Consider the following 22,724-nt stretch of genomic DNA (forward strand, 5'->3'; position numbering starts at 1 on the left):
TTTTTAAATGAGTATTGCCATTGCTGTGTCGGGGCTGACTAGTCTATAATTTAAAGCAAAAGGCAGCCCAGGTCTTCATGGGGTTCGTCTTGTGCCCTCACACCTAGTTCTCTGGGTATGGCGTTGGACCAGTCAGGCACAAAGCTCTTCCATTTCCCCAGAGCATTCTTCACGTCTGGTTTTGAGGTTCTTGCTTCTCCGTGTGTGTTTTCTTCTGTTATTTCCAGAATTCATTGTTTCGTACCTTAACAAATAATTGCTCAAGTGGCTGGAGTTGCGACGGGAATGTATACAAGGATGCCTTATGGCAGAGAATAGCCAGCTGCTTCTGCTGTGTGATAATTGCGATGCCATTCTGCAACATAGGTTGGTTTTTAGCTTTGTCTGCAACATTTGCTTTTGAGGCTTAATTTTCTGCCCTGTGTTGTGCCCCTGCAAGCAGAAGAGAGTGGGAGGGGGACATCTCAGGGCAGGTCACATCTCGCATCAGCGTCTTTGCAGTTTGAGTTCTGCTCTAGGTAACGTTTGTGTTCTGTTAGCATCTGCAGCACATTGTTGTTTGGCTTGCCTAATTAATTCCTTTTCTTTCTGCAGCCACAGAGCCTTGGCCTGAAAATGCTGCGTTGTATCAGCAACTGAAGGGTGGGTACGCTTTTTGCAATTAGTAATTACTCTATTTTTAAAAACCTATTAGATGTGCTCGAAGATAATTAACTGCGAGGAAACACAGCAACTGTTAAGAGCCCTTTGTGTTGTTTGTCTGGTCAGAGGTTTGAGCTACGCTTACATCTGCCAATATAAACCAGCTATTCATGGCCTATAAGGTCCTTGGTTTATTATTGACTCATTATATTGGCTGCTGTAGGCAGTGTAAAATGATGTGGTTGCAGGCACAGTTGGCAGATTTACTGCACCAATAGCTGAGGCAGCAGATTTTTGAAGTCTTGTGGTAAAGTGGGCTCTCAGTAAAAAGGAACTGTTAAAATGTATAGGCTAGGATGGTTCAGGCTCCCTTTAGCAGCTCTTCATATATCATCAGATCACATTATGGCCCCCATTTGGGGCTCAGCAGCCTGCTACAGTTGTCAGAAGACTGCAAAGTAATGAAGACTAATAGGTAGCAGCCCTAGTCTTCTAAGCATGGAATTTTTATTGCAGTGAACTTGTCATCTTTCTTTTGTGTGACAGACCTAGACACAGTGCGCAGTATTAACTGCAAGCCGTTTTTATAGCTTTCTGAATGCTTTTACTTTCTAGCCAGAGGAGTTATGAAGATGCGGTTTTATTTAACTTTGATTAGAAGAAGAGTAATTGGCATAAAGCTCAAGCGTTTGGTTTTCAGTCGTGAGCATTTTTATCGTACATTGTTGGTAGTGTATGATAAATGCAATTGCATTTGCAGGAGAAATATTCCTGGTACTTTAAACAAAATATTTATGTCGCAGGTTTTCTAGTCTGGCTCCGTAACAACTGTATATTTGCTCCTTTTACCTGTAAGAAATGCAACTCAGGATGACAGTTGCAGGTCAGTAGGTAAACAGACACGGCTTTTTGTAATTGTGATTTTTTTTTCTTTCTTCTTTCAACAGAAGACCAGATTTTGCTCTCTGATAATGCAGCTTCCCTTGCTGTTCAGGTAACGTCATCTCTTCTAAACTAAAGATGTTATTTCTATTTTAGGTTTTGAATGATTTTCTTCTAGCTAAAATGTCTGTATTTACCCAAATGAATAATTTAAGAATTATTTCTGTCATAAGCAGTGACTTATTTATTTCCTCTGTCTGATTTCCTTTGTGTTGTCCTTGAAGTGCCAGAACCAAAAGGACACGAGGGTTGGGATGTTCTGTACAGAGTGCTGCTGCTTGTACTTGTATTTATGCTGTATTTTATCATATGGTATCTGCTTGTCTTCCTGATCTGGGACCCTGTGGGGTGCCCCTGTTGTCAGCAGTGGTGTCAGTCCCCCTTGTAGCCCCTTGCATGATGCTTGCTGCTATTTGATTCTCAGAGCTACTGCTACCCCCATCTCCAGACAGATGTGCTGCAGGCATCAAATCTCCATGTGTCTCTGGTGAAACTGAGGAGAGCTATCATATATACATAATAGAGATCCAGTGTGGTTTGTAGGAATAGTCCATATAATTGACAAATTTGCATCTCTAACTGACGTAAAAGCACCTCTGTGGCTGTGAAGTCTGCATAAACTCCATTAACCTGTTAGGTTCAGTAACCCCAAATCTCGAGGGAATGTGTTCCCATTAGCAGAGGGGGTCAGGCTGTCAGAAGTGGTGGTGAGCAGGATGTCTGTCAGGTTCCTGTTCAAAGTAGCTTTGCTACTGCTTTGTGTAGCAGGGAGCTGCACTGTTCCCCTGTTTCTTGCTTTGGTGTGTGGTCTGGCTTGGCTGCTGTCAGCCAAGACCAAAGGGTCTCTTAGGACTGTCCAGAGGATCCCTTCTCATTTAGCCTCATGGGACACTGGAGACTGTAACTGACTTTACTGGTAAAAAGATTGGGATTATATGATCATGTTAACTACCCGCTGGATCTCTTAACTTTTTTTCCTCCCAGTCTGGCAATATAGGAAATATCATTAAAGAGTTAATTCTGTCAGAACAAAAGGTACCTTCATCTTCTGCTAGAAAAATGAGTCATCTTTAATATATCAAATAAATGGGACAATATATATATTTTTTTTTGTGTTGGTGTGTTTTATACTGTGTCTCTCAGTAAAGCAAATAAGTGCTTTTGCTGCTCCCTTGATTTCAGCGTTTCTTTTTACTCCAGAATCCTGTATTTTTTGTGGATCTTATGTATTCTCTTGCCATGTAACGACACACACAGGTGTGGCTTGCATTAAAAACACACAAACAACAGAAGCAATAACATAACCCTAAAATTTCCTTTTCCAATGCATCATTTTACTTTACTGTATCCAGTCCATTGTTATCCTACACATGTCACTTAGATGATAAATTAACTATAATATATTAAAAACGCTTGTTTTTCTTCAATATTCTCTAGCTGGACAGCTGATAGTAGCCATGACTATAAATACAGCTCTGGTAGATATCTGATCTTCAACTTTATAGAACAATTTTCTATTGCGGAATCATATCTATTTAGAAGAACCCATGTAACAAGGTTTTGACTGGGAAAGAATAGTTATCCTTGGTGTGTGCAATCCAGTTTGAAATACTAGGAGCTGTAGTTATGTATTACTGGCTAAGAGATCAGAAAGCTTTGACTAAACCAGCATAGTTTGCGTAAGGAAATTGCTGCATTCCTCCGGTTCGGAAATGACATTTTATGCTGATAGGAGCCTGTTTATCTTTTTGCTGGATATCTCTCCCTCCTGCTCCCCCTTCCCTGAGGAGTAAATGGGAGCAGTGGGTAAGTAGAGAAATAGGAGCTGGTGCCTGGAGCTTTTTTTCTTCCCCACAGTTGCCATTCTCCTTCCCCTGTTAGGGATTCTGGGCACGTGACTATCACCAGAGCAGATCCATGGCTTGGTCATGGCCTGATGAACTTTCACGAGGTGGAAATGCATTGGAATTTTGAATGCGTCTGCTCAGAAGAGCGCGTGGAGTCAGCAGCCATCAGATCCCTTAGGAACACGGTTCATGTAGGGACACTGGTTGTACTGGAACTGGTCTTCTGCATCTTTCTCGGAGTCCCCTTACAACAGCCCTGTGTCATGTTGTTCTTAGGTAGCTCTCAGGAAACAGATATACAGGGAGTTACATGTAAATTAACAAAAACATCCAAGGCCATAGTAAGTAGGTACGTGCAGTGCAAGTATGTGCAGTGCAAGTGGGGAGGACAGAGAATGCTGGGAATTGCTGAGCAGCTGTACTGGTGGTGTCCTCAGTAGTTAACAAACAAACAAATGCCTTTTCTCTTGTGGAATCTCTGCTGATCCTGCTAGGTTGGTTTATTGTTTAATTCCTTTCCTACCCATGTTCTCTAATTCTTCTATCCTCTTCCACACACCGAATGAAGAATTCCTTCCTCTTTTACAGTGTGCAGATTCTTTGAATCTGCTGAAAATGCAACCTAACTGCCAGTGAGCTAGTGCATTGTCTCACGTACCACTTGGTGTTTGTACTCCTTGCTTGATAACTTGAAGGACTGTATTATATGGTGCTGTAGAGAAGGAAGGCTGCAGAACCTTGATATTGAATGCAGTGCTATTTTCACTTCAGGGGATTTTAATCTCAGCAATGATTTTCCAGCTACAGGAATGAGAATGTTGCATTTAGAATGAAAACTCTGTTCTTCTCGTGAGATGTTTGGCATTGTTCTCGTTAATGAATATACGTATGCTTCCTGGGCACTGTGACTCACAGTTAAAAGCATTCTCCCTTTGTTTACCATACAGCTTCCAAAGTACAGCATTCCTGCTTATCATTCTTATCATACTAAAAAAGTCGCCAAAACTCAGAATCAAATACACAGCTATAATTCAACTCCACATTTAAAGGAGGTAGAGATGGAGTTACTATTTAAAATGATAACCTAAGAAATTGAGATTTATTATGTTATACTCAGGTAGTGTAAGAATGCATTTAACAGATTGATACTATCTTTGCTTTAAAAAGCTGCTTCATTTCAAATTCAGTAGATTGCTATGCATTCCATTCTGTGAATAATTACAGAGAGTTTAACAGAGTGCTGTTGGAAATCTACTACAGAAGTGTAGGCCTTTTGGAAGGAAGGGGCCATCCTATGAGTTCTGAGATCTTCAGCTCAGACCTGACTGCCTCACATTGTACAACTTCTACCTGCCGTGTCCAGTGCTTAAGATAAATTCTGATTTGGAAGAGAACTGTGTATGCTGGGAACGCGTTTGAAGGGTTTTCTGGGTTGTCATTGTCATTGGTTGGACTTGATGATCTTGGAGGTCTTTTCCAACCTTTCTGTGGATTTAGGATGTGGATTACAGTTGTTTCTCTGAAGGTTAGTTGTCAGACCTAAGGACCTCCAGATGTGTGCGTGTTGGTGTGTTTATGCTTTAGGATGCTGCTGTGTTCATAGCTGGTGGATTACAGTTTTTTCATTTACTTTAAGTCACAAACTTGGATTAAAACTAAATAACCATAGCAGACAGTCTCAGTCTGAAGCAGAGGGCCTGCCCAGGCCCCATCCCCCTGCTGTGCCTGATGCAGGTGAAGGCTGGTGGGGTTGGGGCAGAGGGGGGGCAGTGGGCGCACACAGCTGTGCTCTGCAGGCCTGCGGCTGCAAGAACAGCAGTAGCATCTCTGCGTGCTGCCCCAGCTTGTCGCAGGGAGGAATGCGAGCGTTTTGGCTGCCTCTGTCATTACAGGCTCTTCTGAAATATTTATGCGGGTAGCAGTGGAGCCTTGCTTAAAAGGCTGTCAGAAATGTTCACGACTGTGAAAATTCTCATAGCTATCCTGAGGTTATACAGCCGGCAGCTCGTTACGTTAAGATATGTATTAATTGCTTGTGCAATTGATGTCCTTGTAAATGATCTTAATATATTCCAGGAAAGTGCGTTTAGAATTGTCTGTTCTTAGTCCTGAATGACAGAAGGATGTTTGGGCAATTTAAAATTGTGTTACATAGACTAACTGCTTATTTACTTCAACAAGTAATCAAATGAATGTGTAAATCACGCATGATTAATTGCTCTCTGCACGTTTGTGACTTTTTTTTTTTGTGTATGAACTGTGGCTCAGTTTTCCACTAGGCAAAATGTGAGGAGGGAGGTGAACTTGTTGCTGAGGTTGAGCCAAGGCTGAGAAATGAAAATCTGACTTTTTTTTGTTGTTGTTTTTTTTTAAGAGAACAAAAACTGGAAGTTCTTCACGATGAGAAATGCAGAATCAACATAATCAATCTGGCAGCATTATGTTGTAGCTGAAAACATGCTTAAATCCCAAGCCGTAGAGGTACTGTTTGGGAGTGAAACATCTTTCATATAGTTCTGAGATGAAATTACCCCTGAATGAATAGCATCTTCATTTATCTTCAAAACCTCTGTGCTACCACTGAGTCTACTCCTTCCACATTCTACAACAAGAATTACATTATACCATTAGAGCAGTGCTGTGCTGCAGTGTAAAATAGATTGTTTTGGAGAATGAAGGTGGCTTTGCTATAAATTATGTTCACAGGTACAAAGGAATTTGTTATTTTGTTTAAAATAGTCACAAATATAATTAAGCTCTTAATTTATGTTAAACTACAAATGTGGCCATTACCATAACCGGATTAGGAATTTAATCTGTCACTCAAAGAATGATACCGAGCAGTTTTCATTTATAACCGTAGACATACTATTTCGGTTACAGGGTCTGCAGCTGTTTGATATGAAAACTGAATTATACTGTGGATTTGTTCATGGTTTTTAATTTTAAAATGCGTTCCTGCAATAAAGCAGAGAATAACTCTTTAGTTGTCGTGGCATATTGTCCTCCTTTGTCTGCTCATGTAATAGTGTAAGAATGAAAACAAAATGCCTTTTGCTCTTTCTTCACAGCCATATTATGCGGGCGCATTTAGCAGTGCTGCTGAATAAGAGATGCCTGCAATGGATCGTTCTTTATTAAAAAACTAATCATGAGTATGTCTTCTCCGAATGAAGCCTGGAGCGTGTGCCATCTGAAAACAGTGCTCCTCATGTGGGGATATAAGTTGTGAACTATTTGGGACTTGGCATAAGCAATTTCATTCTTTCCTCTGATCTCGGAAACTGCAATCTGGATATGATTTACATCAAGTTATAACTCATTTTTAATGAGTGTGTGTGTTTGCTCTTGTGTATTATTCTGAGAGGGGACTGGAGGGGAAGAAGAGATGATGTGATGGAGCTCTGATGGGGTGATTTGCTATCTGGTGAGTGTTATGCTTCCAACTGGCAGTGTTCAAACAGTCCAGTCTTTGGGTAGGGCAAAGAGGAAGGGAAAGTGAGGGCAAAACTGCTACATAAACCAATTAACCAAGGGAATAAATACAAAACTCCCCCCTCTCTTCTCTTACTCTTTCCCACTGTACTTCATGTGCAGTCATTTTCTGTTCTTGTCATTATGGGAAGACAAGATGGCATCACTTTCGTACATTGTTTGGAGGGCGGCAGCAGCAGAGCTGGAAGTGTCATTTCTGTGAGAGGAGGGGAGGGCCAGGGTTTCTGAGCTCTGTGCTTGCAGGCCTTGGCAAAGTAGCACTGATTGTTTTTTTCAGTAATTGAAATCCAACATACTATTTACGTTCTGAATTTGAAATTGGGTTAAGTATAAGAAAATAAAGTGAGCCTTCAGTTCATTGTGTCCTGTAAGCTACACTGTTGTTGTTGTAAATGTACTTGGTAATTTTGTCAGGAGGTGTCCCTGCCATGATTGTAACGAATGATATGCATAGCATTGCTAATTTATTTACTAAAAGGTGTCACCTCAAAGCTTGGCTGTAAGAAAGTATTGCTCTATACAACTACTTGAAAGGACATTATGGTAAGGTGGGGGTTGGATTCTTCTCCTGTGTGAGTAGTGGTAGGACAAAAGGCCTGAAGTTGTACCAGAGGAGGTTCAGGTTGGGTACGAGGAAAAAGGTCTTCACTGATAGAATGACAAGCACTGAAATGGGCCGCCCAGGGAGATGGTGGAGTCCACCGTACCTGAGGTGCTCAAGACACATGGGAATGTATGAAGGTACACAGAGGCAGTAAAAGCTTTGTAGACCCTGTACTTTCTGTCTGGAAGAAGAGAGAGGTAGCATTGCTATGAAGATATTGTTTGTGTTTCTCCCTTTCTTTCCCAGATGCCAGAAGAGAAGGTGAAATGGAGACTGGAAAAGCATGAGAACTGGGGTTGGTTAGCCTGCAGGGAAGAGGAGAACAGAGCATGTCTGGGAGAGATGATGGCAGACTCCACCAAACCAAACCTTTATTTTTAATATCTTTATCTGTTTGTCACATTAACCTTGTCCAAAGAAAGGACACATTTTGGTCCAGAAATAACCGAAGGGCTTTTGTAGAGGACATTATAATGACCACAAGTTACTAATCTGGATTGTCTTCCTGGTTTCTGATTTGGTAGTTCTCAAGTGCCAATACCGATCAAGAAAGTCGGGCCCTTGCTTTTAAGTTTACAGAAATGCACATAACAAGAGATATGCATGGATAAAAGAGGAGGTCCTGTTGATACCAGGGGAATAAATTCAGTTCTTCCCAACCTGAGATTTTATTACACTCATAAAAGCAGTGTTAACAAGTATGAGCCATGAAATTGCTTGGGCTTCTAAAATAAATGAGTACTTTGGTTTGATTTCCTTCAGCTGTAGCTACTTCAGTGTATTTATGCTTGAATTAAGTTTCCTTTGTTTGTATAAAGTCTGTTGGGCAGCCATCTCTGATCTGCAGTGTGGACAAGGGGAAATTGGAGTATCAAACCCTCATATCTTCTAATCGATCCTAGTAATTAACTCTTTTGGATAGGTGTTAAGCAACTACTCTAAGGTTCTTGTGTGAGAATCCTAACTGCTGAAAGAGATTCATGCTGTGGGTTCGCTCTGTTTGTTCTGCTGTAGTAATTTTTCTTTTTCACAGAGGACAAAAAGAGAGAGGGGAATTCAGTGCTTTTCTTTAGAATTAAAAGCATCTTTGGGGGCTGACAGTTCTGCTGGTGCTCCGCTGGTGTCAGGTTTCTAGTTCTGCTGTTACTGCCTCTCTCACCAGTTCTTAGGTGAGCTTTTAGAAGGGTTTGATTAACTAGCTTGTGTGTTACTCGGAATTCAGCTGGCCCCTTTCAGCCTCTTTTAAAGTTGATCAGCCAAATTTATGATGTTGACAGTGATCTCTGATGTCCTGGAATAAGGCTGGGCCCTTGATCTTTCAGGTCGTTCAGCTTTTGATGCCGTGTCTTTGAAGGGGTGTTGATATCTTCATAAATCTGAGCAGAACCACCCTGGGGTGGCTGCAGCCTTCCCTCTCACCCTTTGCTCCCGGAGCACTCGGAACACTGCTGTGCTGGGGGCTTGCTCAGATCATGTGTGCCAAGTACAGAGGGAGAAGGAGCTGTTCTGAGCTGCGTTCCACTGCATCTATTGCCAGGACTGGAAACCTCGTGGTTTGATGCTATCTGCACACCAAATGTGCTGCTATGAAACATCCTACATGAGTGGTCAAAAAGGGAACAAGTCCTCCCTTGATCACTGGGCTAAAATGTTAAACAAGATAATGCCTCACAGACATTGCTGCTTTTGTCTTCTCTGTCCTGTGTTCTCTCTATAGGATTACTTAAATTTCTGCCAGTTTCACCTGTTTTGGTAAGAGTTTGTGCCACAAACAGTTGCTGTCTGAAATTGAATTCTTCTGGCTGAACACATCAGGAAACAGTCTGAGGTTTTCTGACAACGAGTGTTTGTAAGAATGCACTGTTGTCAATCTGTTTTCTAAAAGAAATTGTAAATGTCTGAGCATTCACTGTGCCCAGGAGTGAAGAACCACCTGTGTCATTAGAACCAGCAGTTTGGAAAGATTTCATGTTTATGTCAATAACAGAATGTAGGTATGCCTGTGGTGATGCCAGGCCCGTTGCTTAGGCTGAGCCCTTAAGGTGAAAGCTCACTGTGGAGCTTCTGCCCTTCATTTTTCTGCACAAGAATATTTGAGGGGCACTTAAGCTGAATAGATGATGCTTCTTGTACAGATGTGTGCTAAAGCATACTGGTATTTTAATTCCCCAGTCTTGTAACTTTTTAAAGGCACAACAGCAGTTCTTCACTTCCAAGGAACTTTTCTGGTTATTTATTTGTGCTTTGGTGAGTATTTCAGGGTCCCTTTTTAAAGCTTGCAGAGGATACGCTGACTGACTTCTATTGCTGGAATATATTTATTACGCAGAGCAGTGAACATTTTATTGTGCCCAGTTAAAATCTGTTTCCATGTTAGAATTCAGTTCTCTTTTCTTTATTAAGTGCTAAGTAGGCGCGTGGACCCAGCACGTTTGCAGCTCCGAGATGTCCAAATGGCAGCATGTTCTCCATCAATTCCAGCCAGGCCAGAGACTGAGATAGAATTCCCCTGCCAACTGTTAGAGAGGTCAATGTTCCTTGGTCAGTGGATGTTTATTGTGGAGGAGGAGGGAGGAAAGTACTGTTCAGATTTCTGCAGGAATCTTGGCTGAACTCTTTACACCAAAAAGATTTTGTTTATAATTTAACCTCGATGCTGAGGAATGCTTTTCACGACACAAGCCGTGCTTTTGATACAAACCTTGTACTGTGGAGGAGCCAACGTACAGTAGACAAGCATTTGCCAAAGCAACTCGTGTAACCTGGCTGTTCTGTGCTGGCATATCTCATTTTTGAGGCACTGATGTGGAAATGTAAAAATAGTTCTGATTTACTTCCTTCTGCTTGACACTGTCTCTGCTCACAAGCTTTTTAGTTATTCATGTGTTCCAGCACAGTTCAGACATTCTCGTCTGAACCAGCAGTGGGAACAGTACATGGTGGCCTTAAAATTCATCTCAAGCTTAATGCAGAATTGCAGTGAACTCAGTGCCCCAGTTTGGGCAGAGGACACGATGCAAATGGCAATAGCTGGAACAGTCTGCACCATCGCTGGAGCCTGCAGAGCCAATAGGCAGAGATACAGCACTGAGACAGTGCCTTATGTTCTTGTGTTCCTGTTTAAGAATGATTCCTTTGGGTGTTCTTACTGTGTTTGGGAAGTGGAGACTACAGGAACCTTGATTTCTGGTGGTAGTGCACTTAGAAAGTGTGATGCTGTCACATGTGGCCAGTGTCTTGTGTTCTCTGTGGGTGAGGTTTGCTGCTATAAGCAGTTATAGGGGTGCTGGTTGGGATGAGGTTTGGCAATCTAATGACCAGTTTATTCTAGACTAGGGCAAAGTTCTCAGCATTTGGCAGAGGTGCATCTGCTCGTGGGTGTGTAGTAATTGGCTCCCGAGCAGTTCTTTCAGTTGGGGTTAGGCTGAAGAAATCAAAATGTGCAGAAACTCGGGTTACTGGTGGGTTTTGCAGAGCCTCTCGGGTTCAGAGGCCCACGCTCCTGTCAGCTGTAATCAGTGTCTTTAGCAGCTTGTGACCATGGCTCCCTGCTTTAATTTGGGGTTTGGGATTCACTTAGGTCATCTGAAATAGTGAGAGCCAAATGATGTAATGGGCGGTGGGGTTCTTAGTTGGTTGGAAGAGGCATTGGAAGGTACCAAAGCTTTTGGCTTTTGTCCCCTGGGTACTGTTAGCATCAGTGATTGGGGTAGGGTTTGGGAATGAAGCACCTGAGGAATGGTTTGTTTGCTTGCTTGATGGGTACTACAGAAGCCACAAAGTTAGGAACAGGGCTGATGCTGATATTTGTTAGCACCCTGCAGTCTTATGTAGTGCAGAGGTGCCCTTCTGCCATAGGCACTGATTTCCTGAATATAGTTATGGTTAGATCAGGTTCTGGGAGCCAGTGACAGGGCTTTGCTGGATGCTGTGTACCTTGTTTCCTTTGGGAAACCTTCTACCACCTCCCCCAAATGAGACTGAAGTGCAAATGGAGTACACGTTGTTCAGGCTGGGACAGCTGTTTCCAAAACAGGATTTAGAACTATGCTGCACTGTTTGTCATCCTTGAAGATCTTAGCATTTTGGCTTTGCTCTGCTTGCCTACGGTGAATGCAAAGCATGTCCCTCAACTTACAACAGCATTTTTCTTCATGGTTAGTGGCCTCCTTGGCTTTAGCTTCCAGCCACAGTGGATAAAAAGGTGTGACGTTGGAATCTGGAGTTCTGACCTTTCTAATGGCAAAGACAAAATGAATGATAGGTTTTCAGCTGAGCTGTGAGAGACTCTGGAGATTAAGATTCCTAATTTCCATGATACATCCAAATTACATTTCTCGATATTTTGCTATTATATTAAACAGAAACATGTTAGGGCTTTTGTAGCAATGGCAGCTGCTGACAACAACGGGTGTTCCAGTGAGAGTGTTCGAATCCAGGGCTGGAGATGAAGGAAACAGTAAATGGATCACTTGCAGTCACTACAGTTCACATAAATTAGAGGAAATGAATAAAGCAGGCGTGCTCATGGTGTAAAGCAACATTTCTGATGACTGTTTCAATGTGGGAAGGTGCTGTGTGTGTTTGCTGTGTTACACAATGTAAGCCTGGTTAGCCAGCTTCAGCCCCAAGAAGTACGTACTGTGATTTTCAGGAGGAGCAGAATGTCACTTCATTTCTTGCAGCTACAGCACCGCTTCTTTGCATCGTTTAAGAGTGTGTGTGGCAGAGAATCTTAATTAGAGGAATTCCAGCCATTGGCTGGATGATAAGCAATTGTCTGAAGAAGTTACAAAAGCCTTGGTTTTCCTTTTTTCTTAAAAGCATTATGCAAAGAACTGTTCTTGGTAGGTACTGCTAATGGTTTGCTGAGATGCAGTCAAATGTATCGGGGAGAATGCAGTTGTTTGTCACTGGTGTATCAGTGCTCTTTCCATTCTTTGTTTCCAGGCCTTCTTGCAAATGTGCAATCTGCCGGTTCGGGTGGTTTGCAGGGCCAATGCTGAGTACATGTCCCCATCTGGTAAGTGCAGCCTTCATTTAGATTACCACATTACACCTCCATTTTGGTACCATGGCAACTGTGCCTTCTCTCACTGATAACAGTCGGTCAGCGCTGCCCTGTGCGGGGCCTTCCCCCTCCTCACCAGTTCCTTTCCCATAAACAATTAGAACAGCTACATGTCAAGTAACGGTGATACAATGTAGAACTGAGGCTGTGAATGCAGTACTCCGGCGTGGCAGTCAGACAGCTCAAATCTCTGGTGGCAATCTTCTCTAAAAGGCCTAAGCAGAAAGACTTACATTTCCAAGAATGTCTTTATTCCGCATCCAGGGAATATTCCTGCTGATCAGTGAGTGCTGGTATATTCTCCCATTGCTGGGGTGAGAAAACTGGAGAGAGCCTCTTTTGTTACCTTACCTGAGAGATAATGGCCAGTATGTAAATACAGGGTGAAAATGAAGAGTGAGTGCATTGTCAGCTGAGGGTGACAGGTGATTATAAACCTTTCTCTGATAAAGGAGACTGTCTGGGGAAAAAAACAACCAACCAAACAAAAATACCCCAGACCAGAACCCCACCAAACCCACCAGCAATAAATTAAGCATGTGAAGCATGCGGTTGCTTCTGCTGAAGGTGACTGGTTGCCTCAGATTTCCCAGAGGCTGGTCCAGAAGGTTGCGTAAAACCTAACGAGAGCTGCTGGCTGCCAGGCACTCCGGTCTGGTGGTCCTTGCACTCCTTCCCAATGTTTTGTTGCAGCAGGAGGTGCTTCTCTGCCAGTTGCCTGCCTCTAGCTGATGCCTGCCTGTCAGCACGGCTGCCTCCTGTACTGGTTCTGCTGCTGCTGGTACTGATACCAGCTCAATTTTAAACATGGATACACATGGTCTTTTTACCCTTATTCCTTTACTTACTTACTTTCCCAATTGCCTTTCTTTACAATATTTTGGTTCTGTAAGGATAATTTGAAACAAGTTTTTAATTGATGTCCAGTCCTCTGCCACCAACCATTTCACAACAGTAGTACCCAGGTGTGCATCTTATCTTTTTGGGGTGAAGGTTATTTACCTCATAGTCTGCACAATAAGAAAAGCCATTAGGAGGGAGTCAGAAGTGGAGGACCAGAGGGCTGTTGTGTGTGAAGTGTAGCCTGACAGAAACTGTGAAGCTCTGGAGCTCAGAGGGGTCTGCGTTTTCTTTCACAGTACTCAGCATATGGATGCAGTGCAGCCTTTAGTGTGGTGCACTTCACTTCTTTACCCTGAGGCCAGCTGAGCCAGTGAGAGTGAATCTCGGAGCGAAAATAAAGACTGGATGTGCTGTGAGCATGAACTCCGTGTGAACTAGGCCAGCAGTAGCTTTTATGTGTGTCAGTGGAAAGGAATGCATGTATTGCTAATAATATGGTTGGAGCTGGGCAGGTATTGATCTTCGGGCTCTCTGTAGAAAGCAGAGTCAGAAAAGTAAGAGCGTGACGTGTTCCACTGCACTGGTTGGCTTCTTTGCTGTATGTGTTCATGAGGGCTTTCTCAGTAATGCAAACTGCCCAGCATCTGTCTCTGTCTTATGGCCTATTTCAGTCATGTAAGTAATCATAAACATTTAGTCTTAAATTTACACAGTGCTTCAGATTGATGTTTGTCAGTTGCAGTTGGTTGAAGAGTTAGAGAACGAGCAGCGTTGTTAGGGTGGGTTGAAGGAGGAGCCTTCAGATCCTCTTCATGAGCTGGTCCCAGTCACTGGAAATCTGGAGGATGGGAGGAGGGAGAGACAAGATCCTGCCTTGCTGAGCGTGCATTTTGCTTCCCCTGCTTGCTTTTCTGGGCTTGGTGCCACATCTCCCACATTCATTTCAGCAGCCCATTCCCTGCTAGCGGGTTGGAAGGGAGGGTGGGAATGTCCTGTTGTCAGACTGTCCAAGGGCTCAGTCTGATCGCCTGGGATTTCCCACCTGTACTTCAGAGAAATGCTGAATTCACTTTCCAGCAAAGCAAAATCCACTGTTAAAATACAGGTCAATAGATCTCACTCAATAACTCTGAGATAGGGAGTTGCAAGCCTTGCATGTCAAAGCGGGTCAGAAGGAAGATCGGGAAGTTACGTTGGGTATTACAAATGAAAGCTGTGTGAGCTTCATATGTAAAAGCTTTACCTGTGCTCATCTGGAAAAAAAACAACAAAAAAACCCAAGATGGATGTTCAGGCCTACATGCGATATTTAATTGCTTTGAAAATATGAAATGATAGCTGACGTGTATAAAAAGCTCCTACTAAAATACATTTCTTATTTTCCAGGCAAAGTGCCCTTTATTCATGTGGGAAACCAAGTAGTATCCGAACTTGGGCCCATAGTGCAGTTTGTGAAAGCCAAGGTAATAACATGCAGTCTGCATCACAACATGGTTGCGTACCAGTCTTCCTTAGCGCTGCTGTGGAGTTGGTGTGCTCTTCTGGAATGTTACTTCGCTGTTTAAAACGGCGCAGCAGTCTGGTGCTGGTTCAAAAGAAGGATGCTCTGAAGTGAGAGTGCTGAGAGGGAAACGTTCCACTCTGACATTACCTCAAATTCAGGAAGCAGGTTCCATGCAGGACACGTGCACATCACTGCCAGTTTCTGCAGCTGGTTTTCTACGACTGCTTCAGAATTCTTAAACCCAGAAATTACTGGTGTAAATTTTGAAGCTGTCTTTTCAACAACATTGTCTTCTCACTGAGCACTTCATACAGCTGTAGCACAGATGGAAATCTGTGTTTACTTCATGACACGGGTTGTGTGCTCACCTGCAACTGGTAATAACCTACATTTACTGCAGATCAGTTCTGTTACATTATGATGATTTCTTTTTCATTGTAAAGGACGCTTTATGTAGAAAGGGTGTGTGTAACTTGTTATGTGCCGTGTGACAGATCAGTATCTGAGCCAGAGCTCATTGGCTTCTGAGGTCCTCGGGTCAGGCAATGCTGAATATTCCAATATCCTCTCTTACGTGTCTCTTTCTTTCCCCATTAGGGCCATTCTCTCAGCGATGGGTTGGATGAAGTCCAAAAAGCTGAGATGAAAGCCTACATGGAACTAGTCAATAATATGCTCCTGACAGCAGAGGTACAGCAAACCATAGTAACTGCACATACTTCCATAAGTGATTATAGCCAAGAATGCTTCGTGATATTTTCTTGTTCTGGAAATAGTGTTTGTTCTTAGATTAAATCTTAGATCAGGTCATCAGTTTTTAAGGTGAATTGAGACAGGAATAAATTTTTTGGATCCTGTGGACTACTTGACGAAATATTCCTGCAGACACGAGCCATGTGTACAGCTCCCCTGACCTGTCTGAAGCGTGCCCTGTAGCTGTACAAGGGCCTGATCTGCGTTGATGAAAAACACCAGCAGCCCTTGGGGTCCTGCCCCACCCCATAGCTGGCTGTACAGCCCCACCGTCGCCTTCCACGCACACTCTTGTGCCTTACTGGAGGCTGGCCTGCCCTGCGGGTCGTGCCCACGGCCCATTAATGTGATGTGGTGCTGGTGCTGGAAGTGTCTGCAGGCAGGAGCACCCCCAGGCACACGGTGTGGGCTGGGAACCTGTGTGTTGAGCTGTGTGTGGCACCGGCAACTAGAGTGGGCCTTTGGCTCCAGCTTGGTTCTGCTGCTTGCAAGACAGCAACTTGGAGCTGGGCTTGTGACTCTAGTTTTAATTTCTTTACTATGTGCAGAAGTCTAATAGAAGGCACTAAATGGAAATATAATCTAATATAGAAAGGAAAATTCTACTAGTGAGAAATGATTGTATCTGTATTCTCATTTATTAGGAAGTTGTAGTAAGTGTTCTTTCTGTTCCTAGCTCTATCTGCAGTGGTGTGATGATGTTACAGTAGAGGAGGTGAGTGGTTCTGCAACATTTATCTTAATTAAAATTTAATGAGAAAACACTTTTGCTCACAAATGGAAGTCCCTACTCATAAATGAAACATTGAGCTCCGTACCATTAATGATACAGTCTTTTCACTTGAATTCTGCTTGCATACACAATTTAGGGAAGTTGTAACTTTACCGGAGGTATGTGACTGTGGAACAAATAGGAGTTCTGCATATGTTTCCGAGGTAATAATTTTAAATGGTTATACTAAAAACAATAAATTCTGCTGAAATAATTGCAACATATCACACAACGTTCTTTCTCTATTGCTCTCTTACTGGTAGAAAGATGAGACTATTAGCTGTTTTCTAAATAGAGCTGTCTGCATGTTTGATATTATAACAAAGTAACTTTCTGTTTCTTAACAAAGATTACTCACCCGAGGTATGGCTCCCCTTACCCCTGGCCTCTTAACCGCATTTTGTCCTATCAGAAGCAATGGGAGATAAGGAGAAAGATGAAGGCCATTGGGTGGGCTGGCAAGTCACTTGAACAGGTTGGTATGAGGGGTGAAGCTTATTTCTTCTTCCCAGCATTTTCCATTTTTCTTTTATTTAAGACTTAAGAGAAATAACATCTCATTTAGCTGCAACTGTTTCAACAAAATTCTGTGCTTAAAGAGTTATGTGAGGTCAGGTATCTGTCATCAGCTGTGATAAATCTTATGATGTGATCTTATGATTATGATCTTAAATGATGTGCAGTCTGATGGAGTGGGAAGAAGGATATTGTACCACGTGTGCACCTCTGTTCATGTTAGTTTACCTGGTGGTCCTGAAAAACAGCTTTTGAATTACTGCCCCTCACCTGTGGCGTTAATAGGCCATGCACTGCAGGACTGTAGCCTCACTTCTCAGAAGTCTAAAAAAAAGAAAAAAGAAAGCATTCTGATGAGTAAGTTAGCACCTTTCATTAAGCTAAGTTAAAAATTCCTCGGAAAGCACTTAATTAGAGTTGGCTCCATGTTAAATGTGTGATTAAATAAAACTTAGCTGCTACCTTTAACAGCTTTTGATGCTCCAACACTGTATATTCCTTGTTCCCCCTGTCAGCACAAATACAGTAAGGAGCTGTGTATATATATATATATCTGTATTTACTGTTGCTCTTTCCTGACAAGACGATTATCTTATCTCTTGTGTGTTTTGATAGGTGCTTGAAGATGTAGACCAGTGCTGTCAGGCTCTCTCCCAGAGATTAGGAACACAGCCATATTTCTTCAATAAGCAGTAAGTTACTCTCTACAGAAGTGGTACATCCACAAAAAGTACCACCTGTCTGTCTATATACATGTATATAACAAACATGCATACAGCTATACGCTAATATATATGGAAACCTTCTGTTTAATGTTACATTAAGGGTTGAGGAAATTTGAACGTGTGACTGCAATACAATTTCAGAAACAAGCTGCTATAGATTTTTTAAAAGGAAAGTTTATGTAAGGCTTTTTTTAATTGAGAATTCATTTTTATTCCTGTTTGCGTTTATTTATCAAGAGAGCACCACAGCTCACGTGGGCCACAAGCTTGCACCTGCATACAGTTAATTTCTTAAAAAGAAACGAAGAAAGATACATTCAATTGCATTTCTTAAGCAGTGTCCTTTACTAAGCAAAGGACAGGAGATAAAACAACAACCTGGCCTTTGTCAGATGTCTTTTGCTTCCACTCGTTGATGCCAATTACAAAATGCTATTTTTTTTCTCTCTTTAATTCAGTGGGTTTTTTACATATTTCAATTAAATGCTAAATAACATCCATGGGGTACTTCCTGGGTTGCATTCAGGGCTGATAACGATAGTGTAATGAACTGAGCTGAAAACCTCCAGGTCTCCCAGGCTCTTGTTTGTAGGTATCCTCTACAGCCAGAGCTGGGGGTTTTGTGGATGAGACACAGCTAAGGGAGTAACACTGAAAAACAGCAAAATGACCCTATGTTTGTGTGACAGTTAACCAAGAGCATGCTGGAATTTCTGCAAAGCCTTCTGTGACACCTGCTTTGTGTCCACTTCCATGAAATAAATGTCGCCAGCTGTTTTCATTCTGGAGCTCCTTTTCTTATTGGTTAAGTCGTTCTTGAGTATGAAAAGGCACAAAAAAGGAATGGGAAGGGCTTTATTTCCCCCTCTTTTGGTTTTTAATTTTTAGTTGAGTTGTTTATTTATTTAGAAAAGAGCTGCAGGAACAAAACCAGCATGGCTGACTTTGATCAGTAACTGTGCCCTTTCTACCAGCATCATTTTTATGTTTCCCAGTTACCAAAAGGAAAGAAAGATGGCATGTTGAGAACTCTGCTCATGCTACGCTCATTTCCCACGTGCTTGCTAAATTCAGTGTTGCTTGTTTAATTCTCAGTTCTTAGATTGCGTGGTTACCTGGAAGTTACTCAAACCAGAAATGGGATGTTTCTTGATCAGGACTTGCCTTCCAAAATGTCTGTTCTGTTCTTCTGTTTTTACAGACCAACTGAATTAGATGCTCTGGTATTTGGACACCTGTTCACAATCCTTACTACTCAACTAATCACTGATGAACTCTCCGAAAAAGTGAAAAACTACGGTAACCTCACAGCCTTTTGTAGGCGAATAGAGCAGCAGTACTTCGAAGGTCAAGATAAAGATAGCTCTGCAACTGCTTCAGCCAGATCTGCTAAGAGGTCCTTACTGAGATAAGCATGTTGTTTGATGGTCAGGGTGTGCTGCATCTCAGTTTTGGTTTTTGTTGTTTATCGAGTTGCTTTTAAAAATGTTTATTCAATTGGTTTTGAAGCTGCCAAATCCTTCTGAAGCAAAGAACTCCTGTCTAAATGTAGCTTTAGCATTGTAGAATAAACCATGCACATTTAACTTGAAATGACTGCGTGGGCACCTGGATTTCAATAGGCTGCATGCCACTTACACTGAAGTGACCTTGGAAGAATACTGTATCCGTACTAAAAGAATAAAAGATTTTTAAAAGTTCCTCTGATCTTTCTAAATGGCTTTCACTAAGCTTCACAGCAGTGTAATAGTTTCTGCACATCCTTACAGTAAAAAGGCAAAAGGAACACAGCTTGCATAAAATAGCAAACAAATCATTTGACTTTGTAATAAAACTCATTATAGAAAAATACTTCCTCCTTGTGCCAGTACTCCCTAGCCTTTCATGTGCTTGTACTTCAAAAATTAATGTCAACAACGATGCCAGCATTTGTAAACTAGTGGTTAAAAGTAGGGCTCTGGGCTTTTTTTTCCCTTCCCCTCATACAATTCCTATTAGAATAACGCTTCCACCTTTCTTTATGCCCTTGCAGTACAGTAAGAAAAGTAAAAAAGTGCTGTGCTTGTCCAAGTTGGGTAGCTGACAGCTAAGTCGAAGCGCTCACCATGAAGGGCAAGGCCGCTTTGAGCAACAGAGGTGCAAGCTTCCCTGTGCTGTCTCTAACAGATACTATAAGGCAGAAAACAGGATGTTCATCCTCATCTGCTTGGACAGCTGGTAGGAGCATCAGAGGTAATGTCTGGTGATCAGACTATGGGAGTAAGTTAGATAAGTAGGATCCTGTTGGCATGACATGTGGAGGATGCTGTATGGTAAACAGTCCGCACTGCTGTTTTGGACAGCATTGGAGAAGTGAAGTTCTCCTGCCTCAGCCAAAATGCATTCAGGAACTGAGTGACAAAAATGTCTTGTAGCTTTGCAACATTACAACTGATGAGATTCTAGTCAGTCCTTATTTTGTGTCCATGTGTGAGAACAGCTACTGGCTGTCATTGCGTCTTACTCTGTTTGCCCTATTCCTGCTTTTACTTTTCCTTCACCATCGGTTTTCAGATCAGAGTTCTTTTTTTTTTTTTCCTTCCTTCCTATGATTCCACATTTTTTTCTCCTCAGTTAGTCTCACTCTTTGTTTGAAATGAAATCTGCTTACAAAGCATCTGCCTGTCTGTTTCTACCTTCAGTATGTTAACACTGCTATTAAACTTTGAAATAGTTGCTGGGGTGGTTTGCTTCCCAAAATGAGGTGGTGTGTGAGCCTGCGGCTGGCATGCCTCAGTCCTCCTGCCTCCATAGCCTGTGATGCACATCAGCACAGTAATACAGCAGTAAGCAAAACTATATCCTCTGGTGTTCCAAAAACCCAGGTAATATGGACCTTTTCAAGGAAAGAGAGATTGTGTAGGCCTCTGTCTTTCTGGTATTTCTTTGAGCATGTTAAATAGCATCACTTTGCTTTGCTGTGTCAGTTGTGCTTGATGCTCTTCCAGAAGTGCTAACGACCCAGGGAAAATGCTGGTGGCAAAACCAGTCCTCATGCACTCAATACAAACTGGGAACCTGCCTGAGCAGTCTGACTTGTTGGAACCATTGTGTTTTGGTACCATGAAATATATTTATTTGGCTGTACCTTCCAGTGTCAGAATGGCTTGAACTGTTACGCAGTGATTGAGATTTTTGGCTGCTGTTTCATCCTCAAAACCTGAGCAGAAAGCAGCAACATGCCTTGCATTGGCTGGGTCTCTCTTGGCTCTGTGGCTCATGAACCACTGCTACTTATTCATACTGCGAGGGACCAGCATTGCCAGCTTAACTGGAAAATGGAGCTGAATTCCTGCTGCCTACTTTCTGATCTGGGACTCGCACTGGAGTTGAACTAAGGTAAGTATCTGTGTGTAAGCGGGGCTTGGCTATCTACCAGATCACTTCTGCTAGGAGAGGAATGCTGCCCTTGTTCTGTGTTTCAGTTTCTCAGTTTCACAAGTTGGGCATTAGTTTGAAAAGGAGTTCAGACAAAACAATCATCTCTTGATTGCTTAGTGACAATTTTGCTATTTGAATGTTGGTAGCTGAGAGCCCAGAAGCTTCATTAGGGTCACCTTTCCTGCATTGATGTCACCTCTGTAAAAATTAGGAAGTGAATTTGTTGTGGAGGTTTTATTGGACTGGGGAGAATGGCATATTGTGATAAGCACTACTTTGAGAGAAATCCTCTCTGATAGGTTTGAAAGCTGGCAGTGCCGCAAAGGTGGGGAATCCTGGATAAAAACAGAAGTATCTTAATCCAGATGGATTAAACTTGGATTTACTTCCTATGGACTTCAGAGCACCATTCACAAATGCAGGATTTAACTTGGCTTCAGTGGTTTTGGCAGGTCTGATACCAGTAAATTAAACTGTGGGAGTAATTTACTTGGATTTTCAAAGCTACCGTTGCACGGGCATTAACTTACACACAGCCTGAGAAGCACCAATGTGCATGTATTCCTCTTCTGTTAGGGAATGCAGTGGCCGTTGGCCTATTTCTTACTGAATTTGAGAGACTGCTTTGAAATGACAGCGTTGGTTTAAACCCCATTGCCGTATTTTGGCAAGAACAGGTTTCTCTGAGGATGAGCGAGCACTGGTAAGACAGCACTTGGAATGCTGAACTGATAGTCATTGCAAATGTTGTGTGGTAACACCTAGCAAGATTTTAACTTCACAGGAAAAAAACCTGCTGAGGTACCATATATATTCACCCACTTTGAATGTGTCATCTAGAAAACATGCCCAGATGCTGTGGAAGTGGTTCAGCAAAAGATAGTGATCTGTTCCAAGCAAAGTTTGTGTAAATCTGAGCTACCCAGACTGCACTTAAGGATATGGAGACAGGCAAATTACATGGAACTTTCAATTCTGAATTGAGAGGACATGCAGGGATCTGCAGGCTAACCTGAATAGTTTCTGAAAGCTTAACCCCTCCTCCTCTTGCTTCTTGAGTGTGACTTTGATACCTTCATTAGTAAAATAAAATTTAAAAAGGATGTTTGATTTCCTTAAGAGCAGACCTGGGTTGCTCACAACTGCACGTCCTTCTATGCAATCTCTAAACTGAAGGCAACAAGAAAAGTCTTTGCTACCGATGTTGAAGACAGCTATTAAACTCATAGGTGGAGGACACTGAGCTCCACCAATACAAGAAGCTGTGATGCTTTCATAAGTAACACTGCTAGCATGAGTTTTGCTGCAGAGCAGCTGAGCTCAGCACTGAGGACCATGGCTTGCTAACTGGGAAGCTGCAGTCCTGTAAAGGACAGTGACTGCTGCTGAGCTGCTGTGCACAGCTCAAGAAAAAGAATGAAAAGCTGAAACATGACCAGCAATAAGCCAGGCAGGAACTTCTTATTTCCCAAAATTAGGACAAAAATAAGATTTCTAGCACAAGGCATGTCAGGAGCAGCTGTGCCATGGCTTAACGTACATCCTTTGAATACGCTCCACCACAAGAACTGCAAGGATCACTCAGCCAAA

At 42.4% G+C, this 22,724-nt stretch overlaps 1 protein-coding gene and 1 long non-coding RNA gene across 3 annotated transcripts in view; one reads left to right on the top strand and one right to left on the bottom strand.

The window, feature by feature from the left end:
• Window positions 1-19,414, top strand: part of MTX2 (metaxin 2) — a 31,744-nt gene extending 12,330 nt beyond the window's left edge. The window contains exons 2-10 of the mRNA XM_072341891.1: window positions 595-642; window positions 1,590-1,636; window positions 12,481-12,553; window positions 14,831-14,907; window positions 15,546-15,638; window positions 16,378-16,416; window positions 16,823-16,948; window positions 17,605-17,681; window positions 18,916-19,414. Coding sequence (XP_072197992.1) covers window positions 595-642; window positions 1,590-1,636; window positions 12,481-12,553; window positions 14,831-14,907; window positions 15,546-15,638; window positions 16,378-16,416; window positions 16,823-16,948; window positions 17,605-17,681; window positions 18,916-19,126 — 791 coding nt within the window. The 3' untranslated portion in view covers window positions 19,127-19,414. The remainder of the gene's footprint in view (window positions 1-594; window positions 643-1,589; window positions 1,637-12,480; window positions 12,554-14,830; window positions 14,908-15,545; window positions 15,639-16,377; window positions 16,417-16,822; window positions 16,949-17,604; window positions 17,682-18,915) is intronic.
• Window positions 16,959-22,724, bottom strand: part of LOC140254828 (uncharacterized) — a 121,065-nt gene continuing 115,299 nt past the window's right edge. For both annotated transcript variants that reach the window (XR_011904328.1, XR_011904327.1), the window contains exon 7: window positions 16,959-17,313. This is a non-coding gene — a long non-coding RNA (uncharacterized lncRNA). The remainder of the gene's footprint in view (window positions 17,314-22,724) is intronic.

This window comes from Excalfactoria chinensis, chromosome 7 (assembly GCF_039878825.1).
Source record: "Excalfactoria chinensis isolate bCotChi1 chromosome 7, bCotChi1.hap2, whole genome shotgun sequence".
NCBI lineage: Eukaryota > Metazoa > Chordata > Aves > Galliformes > Phasianidae > Excalfactoria > Excalfactoria chinensis.